Source organism: Fragaria vesca, linkage group LG7 (assembly GCF_000184155.1).
Source record: "Fragaria vesca subsp. vesca linkage group LG7, FraVesHawaii_1.0, whole genome shotgun sequence".
Classification (NCBI taxonomy): Eukaryota; Viridiplantae; Streptophyta; class Magnoliopsida; order Rosales; family Rosaceae; genus Fragaria; species Fragaria vesca.
The window spans coordinates 20,244,093-20,269,881 of record NC_020497.1 but is presented as its reverse complement, the minus strand read 5'-3'; the positions used below and the strand labels follow the sequence as shown (position 1 = coordinate 20,269,881).

General features: G+C 41.7%; 8 protein-coding genes across 9 annotated transcripts; 4 read left to right on the top strand and 4 right to left on the bottom strand.

Moving 5' to 3' along the window:
- The first annotated feature begins 66 nt into the window (after positions 1-66).
- On the top strand, positions 67-2,876 carry LOC101293931 (syntaxin-22-like). The gene is made up of 7 exons (XM_004307807.1): positions 67-513; positions 605-698; positions 795-934; positions 1,166-1,237; positions 1,700-1,857; positions 1,955-2,055; positions 2,460-2,876. Exons 1-7 carry the CDS (start codon positions 266-268, stop codon positions 2,523-2,525), a joined length of 879 nt encoding a protein of 292 aa, XP_004307855.1. The 5' UTR covers positions 67-265; the 3' UTR covers positions 2,526-2,876.
- A 372-nt stretch (positions 2,877-3,248) lies between these two features.
- Positions 3,249-6,407, top strand: LOC101293439 (N-alpha-acetyltransferase 60-like). Of its 2 annotated transcripts, XM_004307806.1 has the most exons (8): positions 3,249-3,295; positions 3,447-3,519; positions 3,692-3,745; positions 4,499-4,626; positions 4,711-4,855; positions 4,971-5,070; positions 5,150-5,378; positions 5,922-6,407. In XM_004307806.1, exons 3-8 carry the CDS (start codon positions 3,740-3,742, stop codon positions 6,109-6,111), a joined length of 798 nt encoding a protein of 265 aa, XP_004307854.1. In that variant the 5' UTR covers positions 3,249-3,295; positions 3,447-3,519; positions 3,692-3,739; the 3' UTR covers positions 6,112-6,407. The 2 variants fall into 2 exon arrangements, with proteins under 2 accessions (XP_004307854.1, XP_004307853.1); XM_004307805.1 differs by lacking the exons at positions 3,249-3,295; positions 3,447-3,519; positions 3,692-3,745 and having other exon boundaries at positions 4,053-4,626.
- A 3,427-nt stretch (positions 6,408-9,834) lies between these two features.
- LOC101293151 lies at positions 9,835-10,758 on the top strand. The gene has a single exon (XM_004309022.1). The coding sequence runs from the start codon at positions 9,835-9,837 to the stop codon at positions 10,756-10,758; it is 924 nt and encodes a 307-aa protein (XP_004309070.1).
- Positions 10,759-11,098: 340 nt separating this feature from the next.
- LOC101293141 (S-norcoclaurine synthase-like) lies at positions 11,099-12,244 on the bottom strand. Its single transcript, XM_004307804.1, has 2 exons — positions 11,950-12,244; positions 11,099-11,544 (listed from the first exon to the last, which is right to left on the bottom strand). The coding sequence occupies exons 1-2, from the start codon at positions 12,137-12,139 to the stop codon at positions 11,222-11,224; spliced, it is 513 nt and encodes a 170-aa protein (XP_004307852.1). The 5' UTR covers positions 12,140-12,244; the 3' UTR covers positions 11,099-11,221.
- A 503-nt stretch (positions 12,245-12,747) lies between these two features.
- LOC101292845 (S-norcoclaurine synthase-like) lies at positions 12,748-13,648 on the bottom strand. The gene is made up of 2 exons (XM_004307803.1): positions 13,378-13,648; positions 12,748-13,285 (listed from the first exon to the last, which is right to left on the bottom strand). The coding sequence occupies exons 1-2, from the start codon at positions 13,565-13,567 to the stop codon at positions 12,969-12,971; spliced, it is 507 nt and encodes a 168-aa protein (XP_004307851.1). The 5' UTR covers positions 13,568-13,648; the 3' UTR covers positions 12,748-12,968.
- A 2,571-nt stretch (positions 13,649-16,219) lies between these two features.
- Positions 16,220-17,497, top strand: LOC101292853. The gene is made up of 2 exons (XM_004309021.1): positions 16,220-16,524; positions 16,600-17,497. Exons 1-2 carry the CDS (start codon positions 16,220-16,222, stop codon positions 17,495-17,497), a joined length of 1,203 nt encoding a protein of 400 aa, XP_004309069.1.
- A 927-nt stretch (positions 17,498-18,424) lies between these two features.
- LOC101292561 (inositol-tetrakisphosphate 1-kinase 1-like) lies at positions 18,425-19,372 on the bottom strand. Its single transcript, XM_004309020.1, has one exon. It carries the CDS (start codon positions 19,370-19,372, stop codon positions 18,425-18,427), a length of 948 nt encoding a protein of 315 aa, XP_004309068.1.
- Positions 19,373-19,917: 545 nt separating this feature from the next.
- On the bottom strand, positions 19,918-23,304 carry LOC101292551 (protein FAR1-RELATED SEQUENCE 4-like). The gene is made up of 4 exons (XM_004307802.1): positions 23,283-23,304; positions 20,985-23,186; positions 20,830-20,874; positions 19,918-20,318 (listed from the first exon to the last, which is right to left on the bottom strand). The coding sequence occupies exons 2-4, from the start codon at positions 23,112-23,114 to the stop codon at positions 20,151-20,153; spliced, it is 2,343 nt and encodes a 780-aa protein (XP_004307850.1). The 5' UTR covers positions 23,115-23,186; positions 23,283-23,304; the 3' UTR covers positions 19,918-20,150.
- Between the last annotated feature and the right edge of the window lie 2,485 nt (positions 23,305-25,789).

Here is a 25,789-nt window from a genome sequence, read left to right as displayed (position 1 = left end):
TGGCGAGGTGGGGTGGGGACAGACGGAAGGTTCTTGGTGTAAGAAAAAGCCTGGACTGCATAGTTTGACTAGTGATTTGAAGTGCAGGTGAATTTGTTGTGAAGTAGAAGAGAGAAAGCGTGGCTTTGCAGACCAAAATACAATTCACAACTCACGGTCTCACGCCACGCTTCCTTCCAAACCGACGAAACTTCTTCACGACTTATCAAAACCCAAATTCCTCTCTCCTTTCTGTCTGGTTTGTTGAAGCAGCTCCCAAAAGAATATGAGTTTTCGGGATCTGGAGTCTGGTCTGCCTTCGGCGCAGCAACAAAGACAATCCCTTTACTTGAAGAATTCGAATTCGAATTCCAAGTCGAATTATTATGAGAAGAACAAGGAGGAGGCGGAGCAGGAGCCGTCGCGGGCGGTGGCCGCTGGGATATTCCAATATCAAACCGCCGTCGCCTCCTTTTACCGCCTCGTCAATTCCCTCGGCACACCTAAAGACACCCTTCTACTCCGTGATAACCTGTCTGTCTGCAGTTATCCTCTTTTTTTTTATGATTCATTCTTTTTCAACTCCATATGTTTTGTTTTTCTAAACTCAATGTGGGTTTGGCAGGCATAAGACAAGGACACATATTCAGCAGTTGGGGAAAGACATCCATGCTAAACTTAGGGAAGCTAGTGACATTGATCACAATGCCCAAGTTAGCGTAAGTCTACCGTTTCCCTCTCTCTATCCATATTGACTTCAATTCTATGTGTTCTGTCTCCTATATTTACATCTTTATATACATTTGAAACTGCAGGTTGTGAAGAAGATTGCTGATGCTAAGCTGACAAAGAATTTCCAGGCGGCTCTTAAAGATTTTCAGAAAGCTCAGAGGCTTGCTGCTGAAAGGGAGACCTCATATGCTCCTTTTGTTCCCAAACAACATGTCCCTTCCAGGTAACCCACATTTTACCAAAACGAAACACACCACATATGAAATGGGATATTAAGGGGAGTCATGTTTATGTAAGAGTTTGCCAAGTTAAGTTTACACTCTATAATCGTCAAACGCCAGTATCTAGTGCCTAACTACTAAGCTAAAACTATGATAATATGATCCCTGATAATTAATCCGACATACTTATTGACGTATTTGTTAATGTATTCCTTTCATCATATATCATGCAGTTATTCTCCCCAAGAACAAGAGATGAGTTCAGCCAGGAGTTCCCAGCAGCAAGCACTAGTTCTAGAAGAAAGGTGGGGGATTAAATTTATTTGCATATATTGCAGCTTGTTGCTATGGCATGTGGGTGGGGTGAGGCTTTCACAAAATAGTATAGTGGTTTTCTCAGTGTTGCCAATCATTCTTTTCTCTCAAAGACAGGCACAAAGATAAAATGGGTGTATTGTTTTCGATGTTTTCATTCAGTTACAGAAATGGCAGTTGGGGGATGGGTTTTTAACAAATAAAAGTTGTGTTTCATGAAATTGATGTCATATGTCGAAATCATTTTAAGCAGGCAGTGAAGCCAACCTACAGAATTCTGAAGGATCCAATTTTATCATTATTTTGTTGCATAGGTTTTGTTGAGCTATCCCAATGTCTGTATACATCTTGAGGACAGAGAATGCATCTTGTTCCCAGTAATGGACACCTGCATATCTACTTTAAGTATTAGATCAATATCCATAATTGAGTTATAAATCTTTGATGTGCAGACAAGAAGTTTTGCTATCAGATAATGAGATTGCATTCAATGAAGCCATTATTGAGGAAAGGGAGCAAGGGATCCAAGAAATTCAGCAACAGATCAGTGAGGTTAATGAGATTTTCAAAGATCTAGCTGTCCTAGTTCAAGATCAAGGAGCTCTAATTGGTAATCCCTGTGCCTGTTACTCTAGTATTGAATTTATTTTATACTACGAATCTATAGGATTTTGTGTGCCTTACTTTGCATGATGTTTTCTTTTCAGATGATTTTAGTTCCAACATTGAAAACTCTCATTCTGCAACTGCACAAGCAGCTTCCCAACTTTTGAAAGCATCCAAGCTCCAAAAATCAAATTCATCCCTGGTAATTTTATTGATGCCTATTTTGTTGTTTTCAATAGTTTTATCATTCTATCAGCTGTGTGTATTTCATGACCATTGTCCAAGATTGAGTTGCAATTCAAAATTTTACTCGAAGGTGATATTGTTGTTGAAGTTATGATTCATTGTCAGAAACACAAACATGTTTACACTTAGTTTAGTGAGTTTGATTCATCTGAGGGATAACTGATTTGTGATTAACAATATTTTGGGAGTATTCTTATTTCTTTTTGGAGGGACGAGCAAATCACTCTCTTATTAGTTAATGATATTGTTGTAGGTTTATTACTTTGTTTCAGAGATCATTAGATTTTCCATTTGAAATTATTGCTAATTGCTTGGTTTGTTCCAACCTGAGAAGTAATCCTTATAATGATGCTTGTGCAGACCTGTTTGCTGCTGGTGATATTCGGAATAATCCTCATGATTGTCATTATAGTTGTTGTTGCTTGAGCAATGCATTTCTATGCTCGGTGAATAATCATACGAGTCCTTGGTGGTGTTTCCTTACAAGAGCTCTTGCTGTACAACAATTTCAACTTGATTTTGTGCTTCACCCACATGGATGTGTCCTCTTGTGTAAATACAGATAGGATGCTTGTTATAATAATCTTCAGTTTGTAGTTGGGTCTACAACCCGCAAAGAAAAACTACAGCATACACCAAATTCATTACCCATTTGTATCAAAGCTTATGGTATTTTACAGATATTGGGATAAGAGTGGAACACTGTTGTTGGATGCTTTGTGTACTTGCTATTTCAACACCGAACCCAATTGTTGAAAAATTAGATTTCTTGTTAATAAAGTCAACCGGTGTATAGGCCAAGAGAAACTAGGTCGTTTTCAGTATGGTAAGCCCGTTTAAGCCCAAAGAAGAACTGAACATCTAGAAGACGGGTAACGTATGAGGCCAAAAACGAATACAAGGAAAAAGGTAATATTAATCGAAGACAGACGGAAAGAAAGGAGTGCAAACTGCAAAGTCTTCGTCTTGGATGTTACCTGGGAGCTGATGAGTGGAACGAAAGAAAGAGACCAAAACAGCGTAAAGGATTCCAAATCCACATTTTAACACCATCACCCAAACAAACGTCGATTGATTCCTTGAAACAAAGAATAAAGGCATCCTTTATTCGTTTTACAAGAGCAGAAAGAACAAAGTGGGATTTCGATTGGCATCCATTCCATCCCATCCCATCACATATCCCTCCTCTTGTTAAGGTAAAGCTAACCGAGATCTCACCTGGGTTTTTTTCTCTCTCTCATTGCTACCTTATTCTGACGCCCGCTTGTTCATTGTTTACTGGCTTCGGTTTGGAACAACTCTAAGCTCCTTTGTGTCTTTGTCTTTCTTTCTGTCATGCCTCTTTAGATTCAATTCGTCTGAAACCCAGAATTCGGAAAGCCTTTCTTACTACACAAATCAAACAGTCACCGTAGCTCAGGTGCATGGCTTATGAACCCAAATGTCTCTTTTTTCTCCTACTCAAATCTTTTCTTTAATTCCATTCCAACTGTTTGTGTATATTTTGCTGAATTTCAATGCCAAATCTTTTCTGATATCTAGATCAACCCTGATTTATTGGTTAGATGACATTCATTGTTTGATACTTGCAGGCCACTTCTGAAGAGCCCCATTTGTTATTTTAGTCAAGGAAAGCTTCAATGAAGGTAATACTTCTAATAGAAAGTTTCATCTCTCTTCCCGTATCTTTTAGCAAGCATGTTAGACCTCTAATACAGTGTCTTTCTATTTTGGCAAACTATGTCTTCGAAGTCACCTCCTTGAATATTAAATTGTGTATTCAACTAATCCTTCTTGCATCAAGTTTGGGAAAACCATATCAATTGTGTGAATGTGAAGCATTTGACATTAAGAAAGCGAATTTCGGTTTTGATGAGTAGCTGAATCAAAATGATTCCAGAGAAGGTTCTTTTGTCAATGTTTTCATGTTAGAGAATAGCCGCTCATTTCGGGCCCTTATTCTAACCAATAGAAAATATTTTGAAAGAACACTTTAAGGCTAATAACCGTAACGTTAAGTTCTGAAACAACCTAATGATATGTGAAAGTTCAAAACAACAACTGGGTGGATGACATAAATAGAGAAGAGATTAGAATGCTGGTAGTTGTGCAGCTTTGTTTATTCACGGTCTAGTGAGATGTCTGCAACTCTGGATATCTTGTTGTGGAATGCAAATGCTTGTATTTTTCAAAGGGCTTCTTGGACATATTAGGTTTCCAAAACTTGTGAATATCATTTCAATGTTTTTAACTACTTTTGGGTAATCATGGAGAATTATTGGAATGCATTATTTCTTTTACACTTGCCAGAAGATATTGCATGACCTTTGTGGCTGATGTGGCATAAATGGAAGGAGAAGTTCATGTGCAAATTCTCCAAGTATATCCAACATTTGCAGGGGATTGACCACACTATGCCAATGGTGAACCCAAATCCTCCCCATCGTTCAACCATATGTTATAGGCCCATACAACCAGCTGACCTTGAGATCTTGGAGCAAATCCATACTGATTTATTTCCCATCAGGTACATAATCTCATCTCACTCTTTGACGCAGTATGTGCTTTCTACAATGACATAGATTCTTGTAACTCAATTTTCTCTCCACAGGTATGAGTCCGAGTTTTTTCAAAATGTAGTAAATGGACATGATATTGTGTCATGGGCAGCTGTTGATCGAAGTCGTCCAAATGGTCAAAGTGATGAACTTATTGGATTTGTAACTGCTCGAATTGTCCTTGCAAAAGAAAGTGAGGTGAGTCATCTGCAATTATATCTTTTTTTCTTTCTTGAAGAGGGGCTTGGAACTACCACCACTCCCCTCAACCATAACAGACAAAGAATTTGATACAGAAATGTTGGCCCTGTAGATAGGGGATTTGCTCAATTACGACCCATCAAAACCAGATCAGACCTTAGTCTACATTCTGACGCTAGGAGTTGTAGAATCTTTCAGAAATCTTGGCATAGGTAAGAGTTTTCTCTTCTTTTATGAAGTTTTGAAACTTCCTTCAGTATAAGAACTTATAATTTGCTCTTCGCCTTGCAGCTTCTGCACTTATTCGTGAGGTCATAAAATATGCCTCAAGTATTCCGACCTGCAGGGCAGTTTACCTGCATGTCATTTCTTACAATAATCCTGCAATCCTTTTGTACAAGAAAATGTCATTCAAGTGTGTAAGAAGATTGCAAGACTTTTACTTGATCAATGGTCAGCATTATGATTCTTATCTGTTTGTTTACTATGTAAACGGCGGTAGATCTCCTTGCTCACCATTGTAAGTACAACAGCCGTTATGTTTATTCGCTTCTGATATGTCTGTTGATGATGATATTTCTTTTTTCCTTAATCTGAAGCTTATTGCGGAAATGACCATTCCTTGATCAATAGTCATGAATTAGAGAACCTTCTATAGTACGTCTAGTTTGCAAATATAGCTCAAAACCACCTAGTCCTCAAAATTATGTAAATTCAGTTCATCTAGGTTGTAGATTTAATTATTCATAATCATCTCATCGCATAACTTTTAGTAGTGAACATAGGAGGGAGATATGTAGAGTGTAATGCTAAGAAACTGAGAACCAAATAATTAGTTGCGGTGAGTCGGTAACCTCAGAACCTCAATCTAAGATGCATATAACAACATGGATACAGATTAACCTAGTTGTGAAAATGATGTCTCTCACTCTTTTCTTGTACTTACTGGTGATTAGGTTACATTGTAATGAGATGAATATTCATATGCAGGATGTAAAGTACTGTTAAAATGATAAAATTAGTACTGCACTATGTACTGAGTTATAGTTATTTTATGCTGCAGAGAGTTTGTTACAGCGACACTGAATCACATGAGGAATGGTTTAAAGTTGGTGTTTGGAAGACTCCGGAAGAATGAAGATAGGAAGTTGGTCTCAAAATGGTCGAAATGTAAAGAGAGCCATTGCCTTATAACAACAACACAAAGCAGGAAAAACCTGACAGCAGAATGTACAGGGTATGAATGTGTTTGATTTGTGTTTATATTGGTAAGGATTTCGTTGGTTGGATTCAATCTGTATCAGCAGACAAAGATAGAGATATAGACAGAGAGAACCAAATAGAAAGAGATGGTCTGCAGAGAGAATAAAGATAGGCTGATGTAAGATGAAGTAAAACTCCTATTTGCTGCCTTGTTCTCCCTCTGTGTATATCATTATTTGATGCAACCATACCAATGATACCCTTGCCTTGGAATAACGTCTGAATGTAATAAACGTTGTTAACAGCACCCAATATATAAAGATAACACCTGTGTTTGTTCATTCGAGTAATCGAGTTGCTCTCATTCCTTATCCATCCTCAGAAAACAGAAGAAAACTGTTTTACTTGTGTTTGTGTGAAGGAATTCAAGGATTTAGCTACATGCTATGGTAAATATATACTGCAGTTGGATTCAAAGGGTATATAATAGTGAATGTTTAACTTTTCTATTTTCTTTCACCTCCGGATTTAAATGTATTAGTAGATCGAGCTGAGCACAACTGAGTAGGAAATCCATGAATTGATCACCTGAGCAGGACCAATATTCATAAGCCCCCGCTACCATATACGAAAGTATATTGCACCGTTGGTCTTGTTTTCTCTCTCTCTGAAAAACATTACAAATGAGATTATATATCGTGGAGATCGATGTTGCACATACATAAGCTGTAGGGATACAGGAATTATGTTTACTGAAAGTGGCAAATTGACACCCAAGCACCAAGACCTATTTTTGACCATTTCTTTCCATTCATACCCAAGTATAGCTAGCGCACAAATTCGTTTTCCTTAATTGATCTAGTATTCCCCGGCTTGATTTGTGGGGCGGTGAACGTTGGTGCATGAAGATCGAGCACGAAAATCGTGATCGCCGGGCATATTTATATGCCTGTTCGAATGCCTCAAGGAATCCGCCACCGTGTAATATATCAATACTTGTAAAACCGATCATAGTTGGCAAAGAAAAAACAAAAAAACATGGTTGCTCGTGTTGCCCTAGCAACTCAGGCTCTCTTCCTCATCCTCCTCGTCATTACGCCTCACCTCGTATTGGCAGGAGCCTCCCATGGCGGCGGCAAGAAAGGAGGAGCCGCCGGTCACAAGAAACCAGCCAAACCTTATAAACCAATGAAAAGACCGGCACCCCATGGCAAGAAACCAACGGCACCTCATCACAAACCAGCACCAACTCATAAACCAGCGTCAACTCATAAACCAGTGCCACCACATAAACCCGTGGCACCACATAAACCAGCGGTAGTACCTCCTCATAAACCAGTTGTAAACAACAGAAAACCAGCGGCCCCTTATAGACCGATTGTACAGAGCACAAGCATTCCTCGACCAGGGATAGCAGCTCCGGCAGGTCCAGGAGGTAACGCCGGTAAAGGCAACGGTGCCGGTATCACATACCACGGAGGCCCTCTGCTTTCCGGGGAGGTCAACCTCTCCATCTTATTTTACGGGCAATGGCAGAGCAGAAGCAAGGACCTGATCAGGAGTTTCATCAACTCGTTCGGGATCGCAGGGTCTGCCTTTTGCAAGTGGAGGGGCATTATCGAAAGCTACTCCAAGAAACCAATCACATTCAAAGTGGGGACTCAGCAGAGCGACGACAACGCCTCCTTGGGCAAAGCGTTGAACGTAGACTTCATCAAGATGCTGGTGAATAAGGCTAACCCTGGCAAGCCAAACTCTATTGCTGTCATCTTCGTGCACAAGGATATTGGAACACAGGAGCTGTGCAGGGGCAAATGCTACGACCATGGATCCTTTGACGGCAAGTTGCCCTATCTCATTGTCGCAAACCCGGAAGTCGAGTGCCCCGGTGCTTGTGGCTTGCCCTTCACAAAGGCCAGCTACGGTCCTCCAGGCCCTGTCGTGAAACCACCAAACGGCGACATGGGAGTTGATGCTGCCGTCGTCAACTTCGCCTCGGGGTTGGCTTCAGTACTCACTAACCCATTGAATGCCGGGTTTTCGAAACCAGGACCCAAAACCTGGGCGATCGAGGCTGGCAACGCCTGCGAGGATAACTTCGGAAAGTTGACTATTGACGCAGCCGGTGTGGGCTACAATGCCGTTGGAGAAAAGAATCTCAGGTTCGTGCTTCCAGCAATATGGGATCCAACGTCGAACGCATGCTGGGCCCCTATGTAATATCATCATCAGAGTCAAGATCGAACTTGTGGATTTCGATTGGATCCTAGCTCAATCAATCGCATCGATCTCCATAATTTTGTTAACCAAGTATATAAGCTTGTGTACGTCAGAGTGATACTCAGGATTATTCATACATATCACTAATTATTTTCCCCTTTTTGTTCCTTAATTGTACCAATTTTCAGAGAATGAACTATACTAATTAATATTTGAATTGTTCAGAAATCTCTTTCATGCATGGATTGCTGATTGATCTCTATGTATGAAATGTTCTCGTACATGGACTTTGATTGGATTCGATCATACGTGCTCCATCAATAAATTAATAACCTAAGGTTCTTCAAAATTTTCAGTTTCGAACTTTGAGAGAATGAAATGCTCCTAGCTTCATCTCTTAGTATCTCCACCTTGATCTCTAAGTATCTATATGTATGTATACATGTACGTATAAACTACATCATCAAGCATGCACGTATGTGTGTGTATATATATATCCATCGATGTGTTTAATCAAGCTGTAAACACTTACAGAGAGGGAGGTAAATGTAGGACTGCATATGCATGTATACAATACACCATATATCTATGAACGTGGTGTCTTCATCAATCGGGCTAATTGCTATGGCTTAATTATTTTGTCGAAATAAAGATATACACAATAATGAGTTATATATATCACAAACTTTGCAGCTATAAGTTTGATCCAAGATTTCAAAAACGCATGCAAGTAGTACTGCGCGCCTGCAGCATCATGTTATAACATGCACGCAAATTGCATGGTTAACGTACGTTGTGGAATGTACCCAAATGGCTATATTGTACAAATTAGAATATTGATCGACTAAAATTTATATATAATTCGTGAAAGGAGTATTATTATACAGAAGATAATAGTTAATCTTTGATTGATCATGTCATTTTCTAGTTAATAGTCACAGACAACCATGAAAAAATACAGGTTTGTCTATCATACCATATGGTATGACATACTTATTGTAAATGTGTCTAATTGTATAACACACGAGGCCTTTTAAAAGGGTAAAAATGATCATTACATGGTCATTTAGTTACTTATTCAATCAATGATAACCACACATTTTATGAGGCATGTTATACCATATGGTATACTAGAATTTCTAAAAAAATACAGCATCATTTTATCACAGTCGTATGTAGTTTCTAGTTAATAGTCACATGAAGGCACACATGAATCCTTGCTCGATCGGTTGTCTGAACCACAAGCTAGTCTGACCACAGAGACTATTTGTAATCTGAATTCAATGTCTTCCATGAATTAGATGGCAAAGAAGAAAGATATATGATATAAAAGAAAAGAAAGATATCTAGCTAGCTGTACTGTATATCGATCATCATATATGTTACTGATATAAATCTAAATTAGATTCCGAGTCCTCCGCTAATTTTAACCGATATCCCAAGTTAGCTATATATCTTGTGTGGTGTCTGTGCATGGTGAGAGCAGGGGCGGCTTATATTTATACAAGACGCATCCATGCATGCAATGATCGAAGGAATTGATGAAAGTAAAAATGGCCTCGAGAGTTCGTCATCTTGCTCCTCTGGTTCTCAGCTTACTCTGGTTAATTGCTAGTCCACCCCTGGTTTCGTGCCATTTGAGACCGCCGGACACCTTCAGTTACCACGGAGGGCTTCTGTTGACGGGAAAACTCGACATTTCAATCTTCTTCTACGGTCCAACTGGACGCACACAAAAGCGTGTGGTGAGGTCTTTCATCAAGTCGCTGAACCATGGTGGTGGCACCCCCAAGCCTCGGGTAACATCTTGGTGGGACACTGTCGAGAGCTACCAATCCATATCTTCCCCCGATCATTCTGCGCCCAAAATCGCAGTCAAAGTGGTGAGTCAAATAACCGATAGAAGTTACTCCCTGGGGAAAGTCATCACCATTGACTTCATAAAGTCGATGGTCAAGACGGCCACCGCCGGGAAGCCTCCTGCCGGCCTTGTCGTCATATTCACCGGTAAGGAATGTGCGGTCGCATCCCTTTGCAGGGGAAGATGCTATGATCACGGAGTCATCGATAACCAGCCTTATCTCATCGTCGGAAACCCCGAAGTCGAGTGCCCCGGTGCTTGTGCCTGGCCCTTCTTGAAGTCCAGCTACGGCCCTCCAGGCATCACGCTCAAACCACCAAACGGAAACCCCGTCGTCGATGCCATTCTAGTCAACTTTGCTGCCGGGTTGGCTGCTGCCGTCACCAATCCATTCATGACCGGATTTTCCAAACCAGGACCTAAATCGTGGCCCTTAGAGGCCAGCACTATGTGTGAGGGTATGTTCGCAAGAGGGGCGTCCCCTGGGAATCCCGGGAAGGTGGCGTTGGACGGGAAATCCGGTGGGGCGTTCAATGCTTATGGACTCAACGGTATGAAGTTCTTGCTACCTGCGCTGTGGAATCCACGAACATCATCATGCTGGACCCCGATGTAGCTAGCTAGCTCAATCATCTTCTACGTATGAAATGATAAAGAGCAAAATAAGCTTTTGGGATTAGCCCAAATAAGCAAATTGAAATCTATATAGAAAAATTCAAGAAGCTTTTAGACTGCCAATATATAGCAGCAAAGATCGAGTAAGCTATTACGTACATGTACAGCAAAATAGCTAGCTAGTACGTAGGCATATGATCGATGCAAATATAGACAAGCAAAAGAAATGAAAAATGTACAGTTGACACCCTTGTAAGAGCCATATGATCGAGTAGCATACAGTACGTAGTTACATACTAGATAAGATCACTGTGTGAATTATTAACTTGCTCATTGGATTTGGATTTAAGTTGGTTCCAGATGCATATATAATGCATTAAATATTATTAAACTACATTGTTCACAAAATCAATTATTACATGGGAATATTGATAAAAAAACAACAACACCTAAGTACTGATGGATCAAACAAGAACTTGTGAACTTAGTTGCTCTGTATGTTTTTTGAGGAGATGGTGTTTTGCAATTTGGGCAATATTTGCGAAGAGGTCGACAGAGACAAATGAGACCATGGCAGCAGCCTCTTCCTTGAGCTCATATTCAACCGTGGTTTTGATAATGCAGGAGGAAGGAGTACTACTGCCGGCTTCAGTGATTTCGAAGCGAATTAAGTAAAAAGTAAATCCCAACTCACGATATCCACCTTCAACCACCTCCACTTCTTTCACCCGCTTTTCATTGTCTACCATTGTGAACTTCTCCTTATGCCATCCAGGCCCTGGTATCCCTGCAGAGGCCCCGGCCGTCTATGAATTAATATTAATTCCAATCACATAATCAACATAGATAATCTGTATCAATACGATTTTAACTTTTAATTAAGACAACAACCTAGCTGATGGATTCATCGATCGATGTCCAATACGAACAAGGAGTCACAGGGAATAGATAGAGCGAACCACACAATTCTCATCAATATATAATAGGAGCTAGGCACTCAAAATCAAAACAAATTAGCTAACAAGAACATTAATTAACGACTAATTAATTTCAATAAAATTGTGGAAGGATTCTTATTTGTATCGATCAGGGAAGAGTAGGTAGTGCAGCAATGAAGACTAAAGAGGGAGGACTGGACAATCAAGGAGGAAGAGATTAAAATTGAGGAAGCTAGCTAGCTAGCTACACAGACCTGGTGCAAATGTTAGTTTGAGAATGGTGCCTTGTTCTCCGTCGCCTTGTTCGACTTCAATTTTGGAAATGACATCGGAGAGAGATTGTTCCACGAGCCTAGCGATCCCAAGAGTGCCATACAGCTCCCACGCTTGGCTTGCAGGGACTTCCACTTCCAACTCATGCGAAGCTTTCCCGCTTATAACCATTTCTGTCTATGTATGTGTAGCCTTAATTAAGGGAAGGGGACGATCCGTGTGCACGTTTCTCTTCTCTGTGGGAGAGTTTCAATTTATAGCTATAGCTTGAGCACCACTACTGATGCTTCTAGATAAGTTTGTATAAAAGGACAAATGAGGACTGGCCTGGAATACAAGTGTTAAGATGCTTCTAGTCGACTACCATACCGCTGCCAACCGTTGACAGGCTACTTAATTGGTAAAAATTGTAGCCGCCTGCAGGCGTACGTGGAGGCCTATGCTGTGTTTTTATTGACTTGGCATACATGCAGCAAGAAAAAAAAAAAAAAAAAAAAAAAAACAGATGGGTTCATCATTCTCATTTGGCTCTACCATAATTTTGGCAACATCGATCAAATCCCTGCAACTATCTACGTGCACAAACGATTTGCTTCTTTAATTCCCCAGCAATTCGATCAGTACGTAACCCCCGGAATGGTTATTATTGATACAGTTTTATTTTGATCTGATCGAGCATATTGGAGATTACAATTACGATCTGCACGACGCAGGGCATTCTATATATCATATCGTTCGAATAACAGAGTAACATAGCCATAGCAAGGTGCCAATATATTCAAAACGTACGCACTATTGGCTGATTGATAAACTGCATTGATCTACAATGTAGCATGACCAAATAGTAAGGCGCCAATATCAATACTTGCTAGAGTTGATAGAATTTAAATTGCTTATTTTTTTTTTATGCTTATTTAAATTGCTTATTCATATGGCATCTATATATGGCAAAACAAGATACAGCGTTTACACGCATGCTGTGTTCATCAGACGTACTCGATCATGCATCATAGTCTCTATTATTTTCGTTTTGGAGGAGGAGATGGTTTTTGGCGATCTCTGCAATTTTTGCGAATGGATGCGCAGACACGAGTGAGTCGATCGCAACGTTGGCAGCAGCCTCTTCCTTTAGCTCATACTCAAGGCTGGATTTGATAATGCAGCTGGAGGAGGAGCACTCTATGATTTCGGCTCGAACTCGGAACAGAGTAAACCCTAGTTCCAGATATCCACCTTCAATCACCTCCGCTACTTTCACCCGCTTTTCATTGTCCACCACTGTGAACTTCTCCGTTTGCCATCCAGGGCCCGGCACTCCTGCATGCACATAATTATATTAATTTCAGACATGAAAAAAAGCCCCAAATGAAAAGAGGGTATTGAATATTGATGCCGATCGAATCACCTACCCGGTGCACATGTTATTCTGAGAATGGTGCCGGCCTGTCCGTCGCCTTGTACGACTTCAATTTTTTCAACTACATCGGTGAGAGTTTGTTGGATGAGTTTGGCGAGCTCAAGGGTGCTTATCAGCTCCCATGCCTGGCTTGCCGACACTTGAACCTCTAACTCGTGGGTAACTTGCCCCCCAACAACCATTTCGATTGATCTTAGTGTGCTCGCTCCGGCCGCTGCTCCGATTCAATATATTGTTAGAGAATGGAACCTCTGTTAAACAATATGTCAATTCATATCAGCAGGTTCATATATATAAACAAACAATTAGTGCATTAGGTAGGCAGCTGCGTCATATACTAGCAGCCTCTTATACTTTTATTTGATGTGATGGATGAGCTAATTGATTACGTACGCCGGGAATGAATGGAACCTATCCAATGGGCTTGGGATCAATGGGCCTTTGAATGTGCCCTTAGTTGCAACTGGCCCGTAAGCATCTATTGTGCAATGGCCCTTGGGCTACACAAACAAGTAAGTGGTACGTACATACTGTCATTTCAGTATCGGATCGATAAAAGATAATCAAAGACATGTATTGGAAATTCTTGTATGCACGACGTGTATTTACACGATACAATCTTAATCATTTATAATAATTCATATGTTTGACCACCATGTTTTTTATATTATTTCCTTTAATCTTGACCATCCATGTATGTATGTGAATATACACGCCGTGTACTGAAGATGTAATATGTATGCATTTAATTAGTTCCTTAATTACCTACTACAAAGCTGATGTTATCATCAGAATGGATTGATCAAAAATAGTTTTAGCATGCTTAATCAAGGATTAAAATGTGACAAGCTAATTGTGTGTTTTGACCAGATATCAGTCTAATTAAGGCATAAGCATGCGACTAATAATCATCTCACTTACCTATCGATCTTGATATATATAGCAATATAAGCTTACCTTGCCGGGATGAATTTTGTGACTTGATCCCAGATTCCCAGATGTTACTTTCTTACTGCCACGCGCCTCCGGAGTAAATAGCCTTTTAGCCCTAGCTAACTAGCGTTCTAGCTAGAGTTTGGCGTTTACGACACATTCTTACCATGAAATGTTACTTGGTGAAATGTTAAGATGATCCAATAAGAATAGTGCTAATTCTCTTCTTATGCATGTTTTTGAGCCTCCATACTTTTTAAACTATACATCTGGTAATCTGTTACTAAAAATGATCAGATAATAAAATTATGAAGCAACTTCATGTGACTTGTAATCGAGCCTAATTAACTACTCTATGTATTTGTTTCACACTCCACGCATTAGTTATTCCAAATATCAAGTACTAATCATGACAACGAATTTAATTTTTTTTACTTACAAATAGCAGTGGTCAAGCTAAGGTTAATGGTTATGGTTACTTAACAAGGAAGTACATCGATCGTAGAGTGCCGCAATAGTATGGCGCTGTTTAAGTAAATCCACATACCATACATACACACACATATGTAGGAAAATTCTGTTGTATGGCATACATACTTGTTTTTGCAGGTAAATTTTTCAAAACAGCTCATCGATCCCTACTGCACGTGATCTCCTCCTTTTTTAGTTGTTTTTTTTTTCCTCAGTTTGTATGCTATACACATCAGTATATCAGACAAACCCATATATGTAACTCAATATGATTATGGATGTATGGATGTGAAACAGTAATTTGGAAAAATGCTATGAACAAGTGCCATCAAGTATAATTGTATGTCAAATTTCTATGCATATACCGGGACGGATACATGTAGTAGGCTGTTTGGGCTGCAGCCTAGACATAATTCTCTATATGTAGTAAATGAATACCCACTAGTAATCAAAGATGCTTTGGCTCAATTGGCATTCTCCCCCCAACTTTACTTCAGTTTGGGTCAGAGGTTCGACTCTTTCTGATGCTTTTACACAAGCAGATTTGATGATTTCACCTAGTTTTCTAATATTTTCTCCTTCCTTTATTCATTTTTGACCCTACAAACCACACACTTATGAAACCTATATTTCTTTGACTTTGCATGTTCTTTTCCCTTCTCATTTTCTTCACTTTCCTACTTTGGTTAAATTATTATTTTTCCATTGTTTTGGCAATAATCTATTTTTCTATTAGCATTTTGTTGTAATTTTTTTTTAAATGCTTTCTCATATACTCTTACACTTCCATTAATGTTTCTTTAAATGTTTTCTCATATACTCCTACACTTCCCTTAATGTTTCTTTAAAAGAAATTTCATTTGGTTCCAAACCTCATGAAAAAAAATTGTATCAAGAAATTCTAAATTTTTTTTTTACACTTCTAATTAGCCTAGACACGTATTGGATCTGAATCAGCCACTGTGCATATATATGTACGCTTATCTTGTCAAATGACTTCACGAAATGAAAAACTATGCTAGACTAGCTAGCCAATCTATCTAATGCGCGCGCACACGCGTACGGTTTGTATTGATGATCTACAACTCTGTACCCCCGGCCCTTTATTTATATAGCTCTGGCTATCAACTGATGTTCCAAGTTTTCAGTTGAAAAAACGAAAGCTTAATAATCGAAGTCCCTAACCTCAAATTAAGGTTTGAGTTCAAATTGCATCCCCTATATGAATCTAGCTACTCTTATCTGTTCATGCATCTATTTTTCGGTACTGCAAATGATCGAATAGCCAACTTAATTATTAACTTCTCTGCATGCATGGTATACCTATATATCTATCTATCTGTACTTCTGTACTGCGAATGAGTATAGTACTGATCATGACTAGCCAATCAACTTGTTAACTTGGAGGTTTGAATTACTAGCTTGTCGCAATGGGGAGATCAGCATGTTGTGATGAAAGTGGGTTAAAGAAAGGGCCGTGGACAACAGAAGAAGATGAAAAGCTGGTGGAGTACATGGAGAGGTGCGGCGGCGACGGGAGTCATCATCATCATCATCATCATCATCGTGGCGGAATTAGTTGGAGACAAGTGCCGAAGCTTGCTGGTTTGAAGCGGTGTGGAAAGAGCTGCAGGCTACGATGGACAAACTATCTGAGGCCTGATATCAAGAGGGGAAACTTCTCCCACCAAGAAGAGGAAACCATTATCAATCTCCATAAACTTCTCGGAAACAAGTAATTAGTTCATTATTCATCTTCAGTTACATGATAATTCATTCTTCAATTGAGACAGTGTTGATGGATTTGCAGATGGTCCGCTATAGCAAGCAACCTTCCGGGAAGGACTGATAACGAAATCAAGAACTTCTGGAACACCCATGTAAAGAAGAAGCTGCTCCAAATGGGAATCGACCCCGTCACCCACACTCCACTACTTACTACAACTCATGATCATCTCTCCACCATAGCTGCTGCTAGTACTAGCTTCAATCCATGCGATTGGGCGCTCCTCCAGTACTTGAACTCCAAAATTCAAGTGTTGCAAAATAATATACGACAAGGGCAAGGACTTCTAATTAGCAACAAAACAGCTTCTGATGCATATGATCAGTGTCGTCCATGTATGCCAGGTATGGAGATGGAGGCTGCTGCCGTTGATTATTATAAACATGTTTTAGGGTCAGCACCATCCAGCAGCAGCTCATTTCTGGACCAGCAGCCAGTATATCATCCTGGGCATGGAATTGGATATGATTATGCTGATCTAACTAGTGCAACCATGGTAAATCGTCAATCTAATGGTTTCGAAGGTACTTCTTTCAGAAATACTAACGAGTATGATCATCACTACTCCAAGTTTTCGATTCCAAATAGGAAAGCTCCTTCCAGTACTGAAGATGAACATAAGCTGCAGTACGGGCATGGTCAGAGTGGTACTTATGATCATCAATTGCCTGTGTTGGTTCCAGCAGCCACCTCGCCCTACGCCACCGGTAGTACTCATGATACTACCGCTATTACGCCACCAGAACTCATGATGCATCATTTTCCTAACAGTATCCATTCATCCACAACTACTACTTCAACAGCCACTTTCCAAATTGATTATGGAGTAGCCTGCGACGGCCGGGATCTTATAGTTATGGATGGTGATCATCATCAGGAAGCAACTAATGATCAGTCTTACTGGAAACACATCATGGAGTGAGTACTACTACTGCATGTTTCCCCTCAATTAGCTAATTAGTAGCCTTCCGTTAACTATATTATCTCTTTTCCATTTGCAGCTTGGCATCTTGGTAGCTATGGCTAGTCGCTAGTCAAGATAGTTTGAGAAATGAGTTCTCCGATGTTCATGTAAGATGTATTTTTTTTTTTTTTTGTTAATGTAAGATGATTGAAATATATTTTAGCGTTTGAAAGTTCATTCAATAACTTTGAAATATAGTAACTTGAATTGATTAAACAGCTAGTAATTAACTAATTTTGAGCCCGGTCCTCAGTTTTGACATAAGGTCGAATATTGATGCTATAAAGATTCATATGATTTTGTAGCGTCTATATATACAAACACTCACGAATGAAGAAACTGATAGGCTTGGAAAAGTGAAATTTCACCAGAACTCCTTACTATATACCACACTAGTTTGCACCTAAATGGACAATATTTGAAAAGGGAGTCGATGGATAACTTCATTAATCTGCGAGTTTTCCAAACTATTTTTCTTATTCTTGTGGAAAAACAAACATTTCTGGTGTTCACATGAGATGATTGAAACATGTTTTCAGCCTTGGAAAGTTTCGATACCTTAAAATGTAGCTTCCGAATCTTAGAAAGCGCACAAGTTATGTACACTTTTCATCTTCAACGATTCCAATGATGTTCTTTTTGTTTTACTTTGCACTCCCGCATAAGATTTCAATACATTTAGAGGAAGGGAAGCAATTTTAAAGCCAGTCGCAAAAGCTTGTAAATTTCAAACTCAAAGTTATTATTCGAAAGTAGCATTATTATTCGACATACATGTTAGCTAAACTGCAAATTAAACCCCAGTAAGAGGGATGGATGCCAAGCCTGAGTTGCCTCGAAAAAGTAGTAAATCCTCGATGAGAACGACCAACCTGGGATCCTCATTCATTCCGGCTTCGCTTCCTTGCCTTGTTCAAGCTGAGTCTGAGACTTCTTGGAAAGCACAGACAAGAAAAAGTCTGTCAAAAGGTGCTCGAAGTTGTGGAGCTTGGCGTAGCCAGGGAAGTAGTTGATGTCAATAACATAATAGCTGTGCTTGTCATTGGAGTCCCTGATGACATCAAAATTGAAGAAATTGAGCTTGAGGCCGTCGCTGATCCCCTTGGCCAGCTCCTCCACAAACCCAGGCGGCGGCATCTCCACACCCTCAATGTCAACCTCTTCATTCGAAATCTGCGAGAATGGCAACACATCCGCTGCCAGTTTTGCGCGCTGCTCGTCAGAGATATCGGGCAGCGACCTGCGCTTGACGCACTCGGTGTAATCCCCGATGACATAGACCTTGAAGATGGTACCTCCGTGGTTGACAAACTCCTGCAGCAAAATGGGGGTCTCGACCTTCTTGATCCCCTCGCTGCTGAACACCATAGACATCTGGTGCGACTTGGCGCTGCCATTGGCCAGCAGGGGCTTGGCAATCACCGGAAACTTCAAACCCAAATCGGTCTCCAGTTCGGCGGCGTCGTGGATGAGGACCTGCTTGGGGACGGAGACATTCTCGACGCGGGGGGCTTTGAAGGCGGCGTTGATGACGTCGAGCATGGAGACGCGGTTGTGGAGGCGGGCGATGGAGTCGGGCGGGTCGAGGATGACGGTGCGGGGGTAGAGAGAGGAGAATTCGTTGAGCTGGGTGTTCCATTCGTCGTGGTAGAGCTTGTGGATGATGCAGTCGAAGGGGCCCTGCTGGGTCAAGGGCTTCCCGGGATCCACGGGGACCAGATCGATGCCGTTCTGCTGGGCATGGCTGATCAGCGACGGCTGGATGAAGGTCTGCTCTTTCTTCGGAGGGAAGGCGTAGCCGATGCGGTGGCGTCGCCCATTGCTGTCGGACATTTTTGTATGAGAAAAGAGTTTGGTATGAGACCTCACTCACAGAGAGGGATTATAAATAGGAGCCCTGATGATGCATTGATGCGGATGCGATCTTTTTGGTTGGGGGTGGTGGGACCTGCTTAGTCTCCAAGGAAACCTTGTACTCTTCTTATTCATCTATTCTGAGAGAAATGTCGGTCGACATGAATTTTAATAGATACACGACTCGTATGTGTAATGTGTGAACACTGAACACTGAAAAGAGGGGACCTGTATCGGATGCTAATGCTTAGATGCCGCCGCTTTACATTTTCTAATTCCCCAGTGAAACTAGAATCAGTATTATAACCAAAAAGGTCATTCAAGTCGGCATTTGGATTCCCCCAATATTGCCATATCTCCCATTTTTTTAAACTAAGAAGAAGTAAGAAGAAGAACCATTTGCATTTTCTGAGATACCATATTGGCGATGAACGGGGCGGGGATGGCTGGAACCTGATTCCGTCTTTCCCTCTTTCAGAATCACACCCCACAGAAAATGAGACAAAGCCTCACGACAGAAAGTGCAACAATCGTCTAAAACTCCCATTCTTCCTATCACCAATAGTCAAAACATATACATCCATCTTGCATACTTTGAACAGTGTTCCCCGACCACCACTAGCACACACCTGTTAACTTGCGGAGCGCTGAAACCTAGTCAAGTTGAGCACTTCATTTCAGTTCGTCCTCTACTTTTTACAGTAGATGAACAAGTATACAACACTCGTTCTTAAAAACAGAGAAGGAAAAGTTCGAGTTATTGAGGGAGACGATTCTCCTGCACAGGGTTCGGAGAACCCATGTTATGGAACTGTGCCGGTGCAACATTTTGAAACATTGACGGCACCATATTATGCAATTGTGGAGGAACCACATTATGTTGCTGCATCAGCATAGGCGGCCTTGTGTCGCAAGAAACTTGATGCTACAAGAAAGGAACAACTATCTGTTAATGCTATAATCAAACTGCACACACCAACCTCAATGCAATTTCTCATAAAAGAAAAGTTCCATACAAAATACAACCTTAGCCACCAGTCCACAACATGGTATTTATTCAAAACTTTACGACACCAAGTTAGAAACTCCCTAGCACATCCTGATCCATTTACATTGAAATCTAATACTCCAGATACAGTTTATCAAAGCGAGGGAAAAACCTAAACCAGAAGAACATGTGAACATCCTCACTTCTTATACTAGCTGTATTTGATCAAAATTATGTTTGCTACTACTAAATCATGGGTCCAGGCTCAGATCACAACCACTATGCCATAATAATTTATTCTTTTGGGCAAAATGAACTATCTCCCAACCATATATTACTACAAAAGTTACAACATCAAAATCAAAGCAGAAAAAAATGACAACTTCCATTAATAAAATTGAGTTCTTGTTCAAAAAAATAAATAAAATTGAGTTAAGATGGGAGGTACCATTTGGTGAAAGTTGTCTTGCGCTCCAACTCTCGTCCCTTCCAGCTGAGGTACCAGTATGCAAATTAAGCAGCATTTATCATTCACATTCATGCATCTTAAATATTTCTCAAGGAAAAATATACAAGTAGACCTTATATGTTATCATTATTTACCTTTCCTTTCCCACGCCTTGCCACCACCTTCCCAGTCCCAGCTCTCGTAGGAGTCTTGTTAGGAGCACTCACTTTTGGACCAGAAATCTTGTCATCAGATGTGATACCACACTGACTCTCTTCTACACCATCTATCGCTGAGTCATTAGGTTTTGCATTGCTTTCAACAGAGGTGTTCCAACTCGTGCATTGCTTCAAAGCTTCTTTTATGGCACATAATGCTACATCATAACTCTCCTGAGATAGTGATCCTTCTTCACCCAATATTATGGCTCGTCGACATAAATCATTATAACGACGGACCTTAAATTGTACCTCATCCAATTTTTCGCCCATGGCATGTCTGCTCATGGCAGTATTTGTCCACCGCTGCAATACATATTTGGCAGGTATGGTGAAAACACCAGACATCTGGAGAACAACAATAGCATGTCTGCAGAGATAACCTTTATATTCAAATGAACGGCATGAACAACATATATCCGACTTTGACTCGTTCCACTCCACTGTATAATTCTGTTCATCTTCAATGTCTTTTACACTGTACGTAGTGGTTGTCATGTCTTCACTTTCTTTCTTAAGATGACAAGCAGCGGCTCCCAAAACCTCCACTTGGAAGTTTTTAAAAACTTCTTGTGTGTACACCAGTGCCAGTTGCTTCTCAAATGGTGATGGAGACTTCAACTCAGGTGTTTCATGCCAAGCATCAAAATTTGCTTTTGCTTCCTCTTCGTACCTATCTTCAAGAATTACCCTGTACCTTTCCATAAACTCTGGTACTGAAGTTTCCACTTGGAAATATTTGTCAAATGATGAATTCAAACTTGTCGACCGTGAAGTTGGAGACAATCCAGCAAAGGATATATCTCTCATGAAAGTGGGCACCCAATGAGTACGATCTCTGTACAGGGACTGAATGCATTCAATGTCTCTAAGATTAAACTCATCAATCAGTTTCCACCATCTCTTCTCAAATTGTTCTTCTGACCAGGACTTAAAAATACACTCATTAAACTTGGCCATAAAAGTATCAAGCCACATGCTCAAAAATTCCAGCTGCCCATGCATTTTCTCTAATATATGCCACAAAGAAAAGCAATGCCGTGTGCCTGGAAGTACTGCTCCAATAGCCGCTTTGATGGCGTTGTTCTGGTCGGAGAGTATCACTCGAGGAGCTTGTTCCCCCATTGCTATTAACCATGTCTGCATTAACCACACAAAAGTGTAAACTGTCTCATCCGCAATCAATGCACAGCCCATTAATGTGGGTTGAATATGATGGTTCACTCCTATAAAAAGAACCAAGGGCATTTTGTACTTGTTTGTGAAGTAGGTGGTGTCAAAGAAAACAACATCACTGAAGTTGGTGTAGTCTTCCATTCCTTTGGAGTCTACCCAGAACACATTTCTCAACCGATGCTCTTCATTGAGATCAACTGCATAGTAGAATTTCGGATTCTCTTCTTGCATGCGCATAAAGCATTCCAGTAGCAGTTGAGCATCCCCTGACTCTAAAGACAAGGACCGTCCCTTATCATGCTGATTTCTCAAATAACTCTCCAAACAATCAACATTTTGATATGCACTGAATAAGCTGGACACCGAATTTACATTCTTCCGTCTTCGCATTCTAACATCATTGTTCTTATGCGGGTCTGCATCTCTGTGGCTGCGAAAGAAATGAGCTTGAGCGGGTAAAAGCTCATGGTTGTGCTCCTTTACGAAACTATAGACATACCAATTCCCATTCTGCCTGCGCTTGACATGCATGCTTGCCTTGCAGCCAATTTTAGGGGAAGGGCGGGGATTGATGGCATCATCAGACTGCTGCTTGTTTCCATATCTAATGCATGAAAATTTGGCATCAATGAATTCTTTGGACGCCCTGGATCGACGACTGCTCAATTTAGCAGTTCCGAAACCCACAGACTTGGCATACGCTTTGTAGTAATCATACGCGGCTTCATGAGAATCAAACTCCATGGCATCATGAGGCTCCTCTACAACTGAAGCGGCGGCGTCCATCGCTGTTGTTGAAGTGGGAAAATTGAGATCCACTCTGCACTTAGCATCCACCTCACCAACTTCAAAACTGCTGGTAATGGGATTAAAGCTTTTCATATGCCCCATAAATACTCAACACAAGTTTCTCCCATTGACAAAAGATACAAAATTGGCTCAGTTTTCCCATTACCAGGGTGCCTATATCATGTGAGCAACAGTCTTACTAGATTAATGTCAAATAGAAGGAGAACTGATTAACCCCAAGTTAAGAAAGTTGAAGGATGAAGGACTCACTTTGATAGTTAGATCAGATCCACTCTAGTGCTGCCTCTCCTGCAACCTTCTTCTTCTTCTTCCTCGTCGGATTTTCATCTTCTTCTGTTCTGTTCTCCTTTTATACAAAAGCCCGAATCTTTACGGGCCCAACTTGGTTTTGACCCGATACCAAGTTAGGCCCATGACGGGAAGAAGAGAAGAGTAGGTAGACCGACCGTACTGATGAAACAAAAGAGATGTTCCGGCGATTCGTTCATGGCAGCAGCAGGGAAGCGAGTCATGGTGGTTTGAATTGGGCTTTGGGCCGTCAATAGGCCGCCTTGATCCATCTACGGCCACCAAGAGGCTGCCTTGATCCATCTACGACTCGTCAAGGGGCCGCCTTGTCCCTCATAGGGCAGCCTAGGGCCGCTAAAGGGCAGCTTAGGACCGCCAAGGGGCCTCCTTGACCCGCTTTGAGAGACATTAACCCTCCTAGGGTCTCCAAGAGGCTGCCCTGATCCGCCTTGACCTGCCTTAGGCTACCTTGGCCAGCCTTGATCCTCCTTGTCCCTTATTGGGCCACCTTAGACTGCCTTGACTCGTCTTGGCCGCCTTGGCTGCTTTAGCCCGTCTTGGCCCGTCATGGCCGTATTGGCCCATCTTCGCCCTCCTAGGCTCGACTAGGGTAGCCAAGAGGCCTCATGGCCCGTCTAGGGTAGCCAAGGGGCTACAATGACCCATCTTAGACCGCCGGAATCCGCCTTGGCATGCCTTGACCCGCCATCACCCGCCTTGGCCCGCAATGACCCGCTTTGGCACTCCTTGACCCGCCATGACCTGCCTTGGCCCGCCTTGAGCTGTCTTGGGCCACCTTGACCTACCTTGGCCCGTCTTAGGCCGCCTTGGACCTACCTTGACCCTCCTAGAGCCACCTTGCCCTGCCCTGCCCTGCCCTGCCCTTGACCCACCTTGGTCAACTAATAGGCCGCCTTGACCCATCTAGGGCCACCAAGAGGCCGCCTTGTCCCGGCTAGGGCTGCCAAGGGATCACGTTCACCAGTCTAAGGCCTTTAAGGGGCCACCCTGGCTCGCCAAGGGGCCACTATGACCCGCCAATGGGCCTCTTTGAACCGCTAAGTGGCTGCCTTAACCCTCCTAGGTCCGCCGCCATGGCTCACCAAGGGCCACCACGATCCGCTTATGGCCGCCAAGGGGCCATCTTGGTTGCCTTAACCCTCTTAGGCCCGCCATGACTTGTCAAGGGGTCGCCATGACCCTCCTAGACCCGTCAAGGGCCGCCAAGGGGTCGCAATGACTGGTCTAAGGTAGCCAAGGGGCCACCATGACCGGTCTAGAGCTGCCAAGGGGTCACCTTGACCCTTCTAGGCCAGCCTAGCGTAGCCAAGGGGCCTCCATGACCCGTCTAGGGTCTCCAAGGAGCCGCTTTGAACCGTCTTGGCCCGCCTTAACCCGCCTTGGCACGCTATAGGCCGCCTTGACCTTCATAGGCCCGCCTAGGGAAGGCAAGGGGCCGCCATGACTCGTCTAGGGTAGCCAAAGGGCCCACATGACCCGTTTAGAGCCGCCAAGGGGACACCTTAACCCGTCATGGGCCGCCTTGACCCTCATAGAGTAGCTAAAGGTCCGCCATGACCCGTCTGGCGTAGCCAAGGGGCCGCCATGACCTGTCTAGAGCCGCCTTGACTCGCCTAGGGCCGCCTTGACACACCTTGACCCGCTTTGGGCCGCCTTGACCCTCCTAGGATCGCCAATAGGCCGCCTAGACCCATCTAGGGCAACCAAGGCGTCGCCTTGACCTGGCTAGGGCAGCCAAGGGGCCGCTTTGTCCTTCATAGGCAGCCAGGGGGACGCGATGACCCGTCTAGGACCGCCAAAGGACAACCTAGGACCGCTATAGTTCACAATGATAGAAAGCCTCCAACTATTACACACTTACTTAAAAGGATTAAATTTAGTTTAACCTCCTGAATTTTAGGGTTAAAATCAGTTTGGTCCCTGACATTTTGTTTTAATCATGTTGGTCCTTATACTCTCATACATCATTAACTAAGACCAAAATTTTAATATGGCTCCAAAAATAATATCATTTGCTGACTTGAAACTGACATGGGGATTCACATTTGAGCTTTTTAACCTACAAAGAGGGCAAATAAACATTCTAACGATGAAAAAACGTCATTTTTCAATGAACAAACTCACCCATTTTTGCACTAAAATTCAAATTTTGGACTATGATGATGTCATTTGAGAGTACAAGGACCAACGTAATTTTAAAAAAAAGATCAAGGACCAAACTAATTTTAGTCCTAAAGTTTAAGATGGTAAACTGAATTTAATCCTACTTGAAAAATGTAAGAACAACAAGAGATATGGAGTGCTTGGAGTTCTAATGACTTTAACTCCTAGAAGAAGAAATAACAAATTAGACCAAATGCAAATGTAGTGTGTATGGTTCTTTCTCATTACATTATTTTCTCTTGTCTTCCATCAACACACAATAGGTAACTAAACTATCACAAGGG

What these genes read in the sequence shown, in the direction of transcription:
- LOC101292561 (XM_004309020.1), bottom strand. Translation starts at nt 19,372, where the DNA reads ATGTCCGACAGCAATGGGCGACGCCACCGCATCGGCTACGCCTTCCCT.
- LOC101293151 (XM_004309022.1), top strand. Translation starts at nt 9,835, where the DNA reads ATGGCCTCGAGAGTTCGTCATCTTGCTCCTCTGGTTCTCAGCTTACTC.
- LOC101292845 (XM_004307803.1), bottom strand. Translation starts at nt 13,567, where the DNA reads ATGGTTGTTGGGGGGCAAGTTACCCACGAGTTAGAGGTTCAAGTGTCG. An exon ending in CAGAATAACATGTGCACCGG is followed by an intron (nt 13,286 to 13,377) that starts GTAGGTGATTCG and finishes ATGTGCATGCAG; the next exon opens with GAGTGCCGGGCCCTGGATGG.
- LOC101293439 (XM_004307805.1), top strand. Translation starts at nt 4,436, where the DNA reads ATGTGGCATAAATGGAAGGAGAAGTTCATGTGCAAATTCTCCAAGTAT. An exon ending in TTTCAGAAATCTTGGCATAG is followed by an intron (nt 5,071 to 5,149) that starts GTAAGAGTTTTC and finishes TTCGCCTTGCAG; the next exon opens with CTTCTGCACTTATTCGTGAG. An exon ending in AGATCTCCTTGCTCACCATT is followed by an intron (nt 5,379 to 5,921) that starts GTAAGTACAACA and finishes TTTATGCTGCAG; the next exon opens with AGAGTTTGTTACAGCGACAC.
- LOC101292551 (XM_004307802.1), bottom strand. Translation starts at nt 23,114, where the DNA reads ATGGGGCATATGAAAAGCTTTAATCCCATTACCAGCAGTTTTGAAGTT. An exon ending in CAAGGCGTGGGAAAGGAAAG is followed by an intron (nt 20,875 to 20,984) that starts GTAAATAATGAT and finishes CTGGTACCTCAG; the next exon opens with CTGGAAGGGACGAGAGTTGG. An exon ending in AAGACAACTTTCACCAAATG is followed by an intron (nt 20,319 to 20,829) that starts GTACCTCCCATC and finishes CCTTTCTTGTAG; the next exon opens with CATCAAGTTTCTTGCGACAC.
- LOC101293931 (XM_004307807.1), top strand. Translation starts at nt 266, where the DNA reads ATGAGTTTTCGGGATCTGGAGTCTGGTCTGCCTTCGGCGCAGCAACAA. An exon ending in GCACTAGTTCTAGAAGAAAG is followed by an intron (nt 1,238 to 1,699) that starts GTGGGGGATTAA and finishes TTTGATGTGCAG; the next exon opens with ACAAGAAGTTTTGCTATCAG. An exon ending in AGATCAAGGAGCTCTAATTG is followed by an intron (nt 1,858 to 1,954) that starts GTAATCCCTGTG and finishes TTTTCTTTTCAG; the next exon opens with ATGATTTTAGTTCCAACATT.
- LOC101293141 (XM_004307804.1), bottom strand. Translation starts at nt 12,139, where the DNA reads ATGGTTATAAGCGGGAAAGCTTCGCATGAGTTGGAAGTGGAAGTCCCT. An exon ending in CAAACTAACATTTGCACCAG is followed by an intron (nt 11,545 to 11,949) that starts GTCTGTGTAGCT and finishes GGGCCTCTGCAG; the next exon opens with GGATACCAGGGCCTGGATGG.
- LOC101292853 (XM_004309021.1), top strand. Translation starts at nt 16,220, where the DNA reads ATGGGGAGATCAGCATGTTGTGATGAAAGTGGGTTAAAGAAAGGGCCG. An exon ending in CATAAACTTCTCGGAAACAA is followed by an intron (nt 16,525 to 16,599) that starts GTAATTAGTTCA and finishes ATGGATTTGCAG; the next exon opens with ATGGTCCGCTATAGCAAGCA.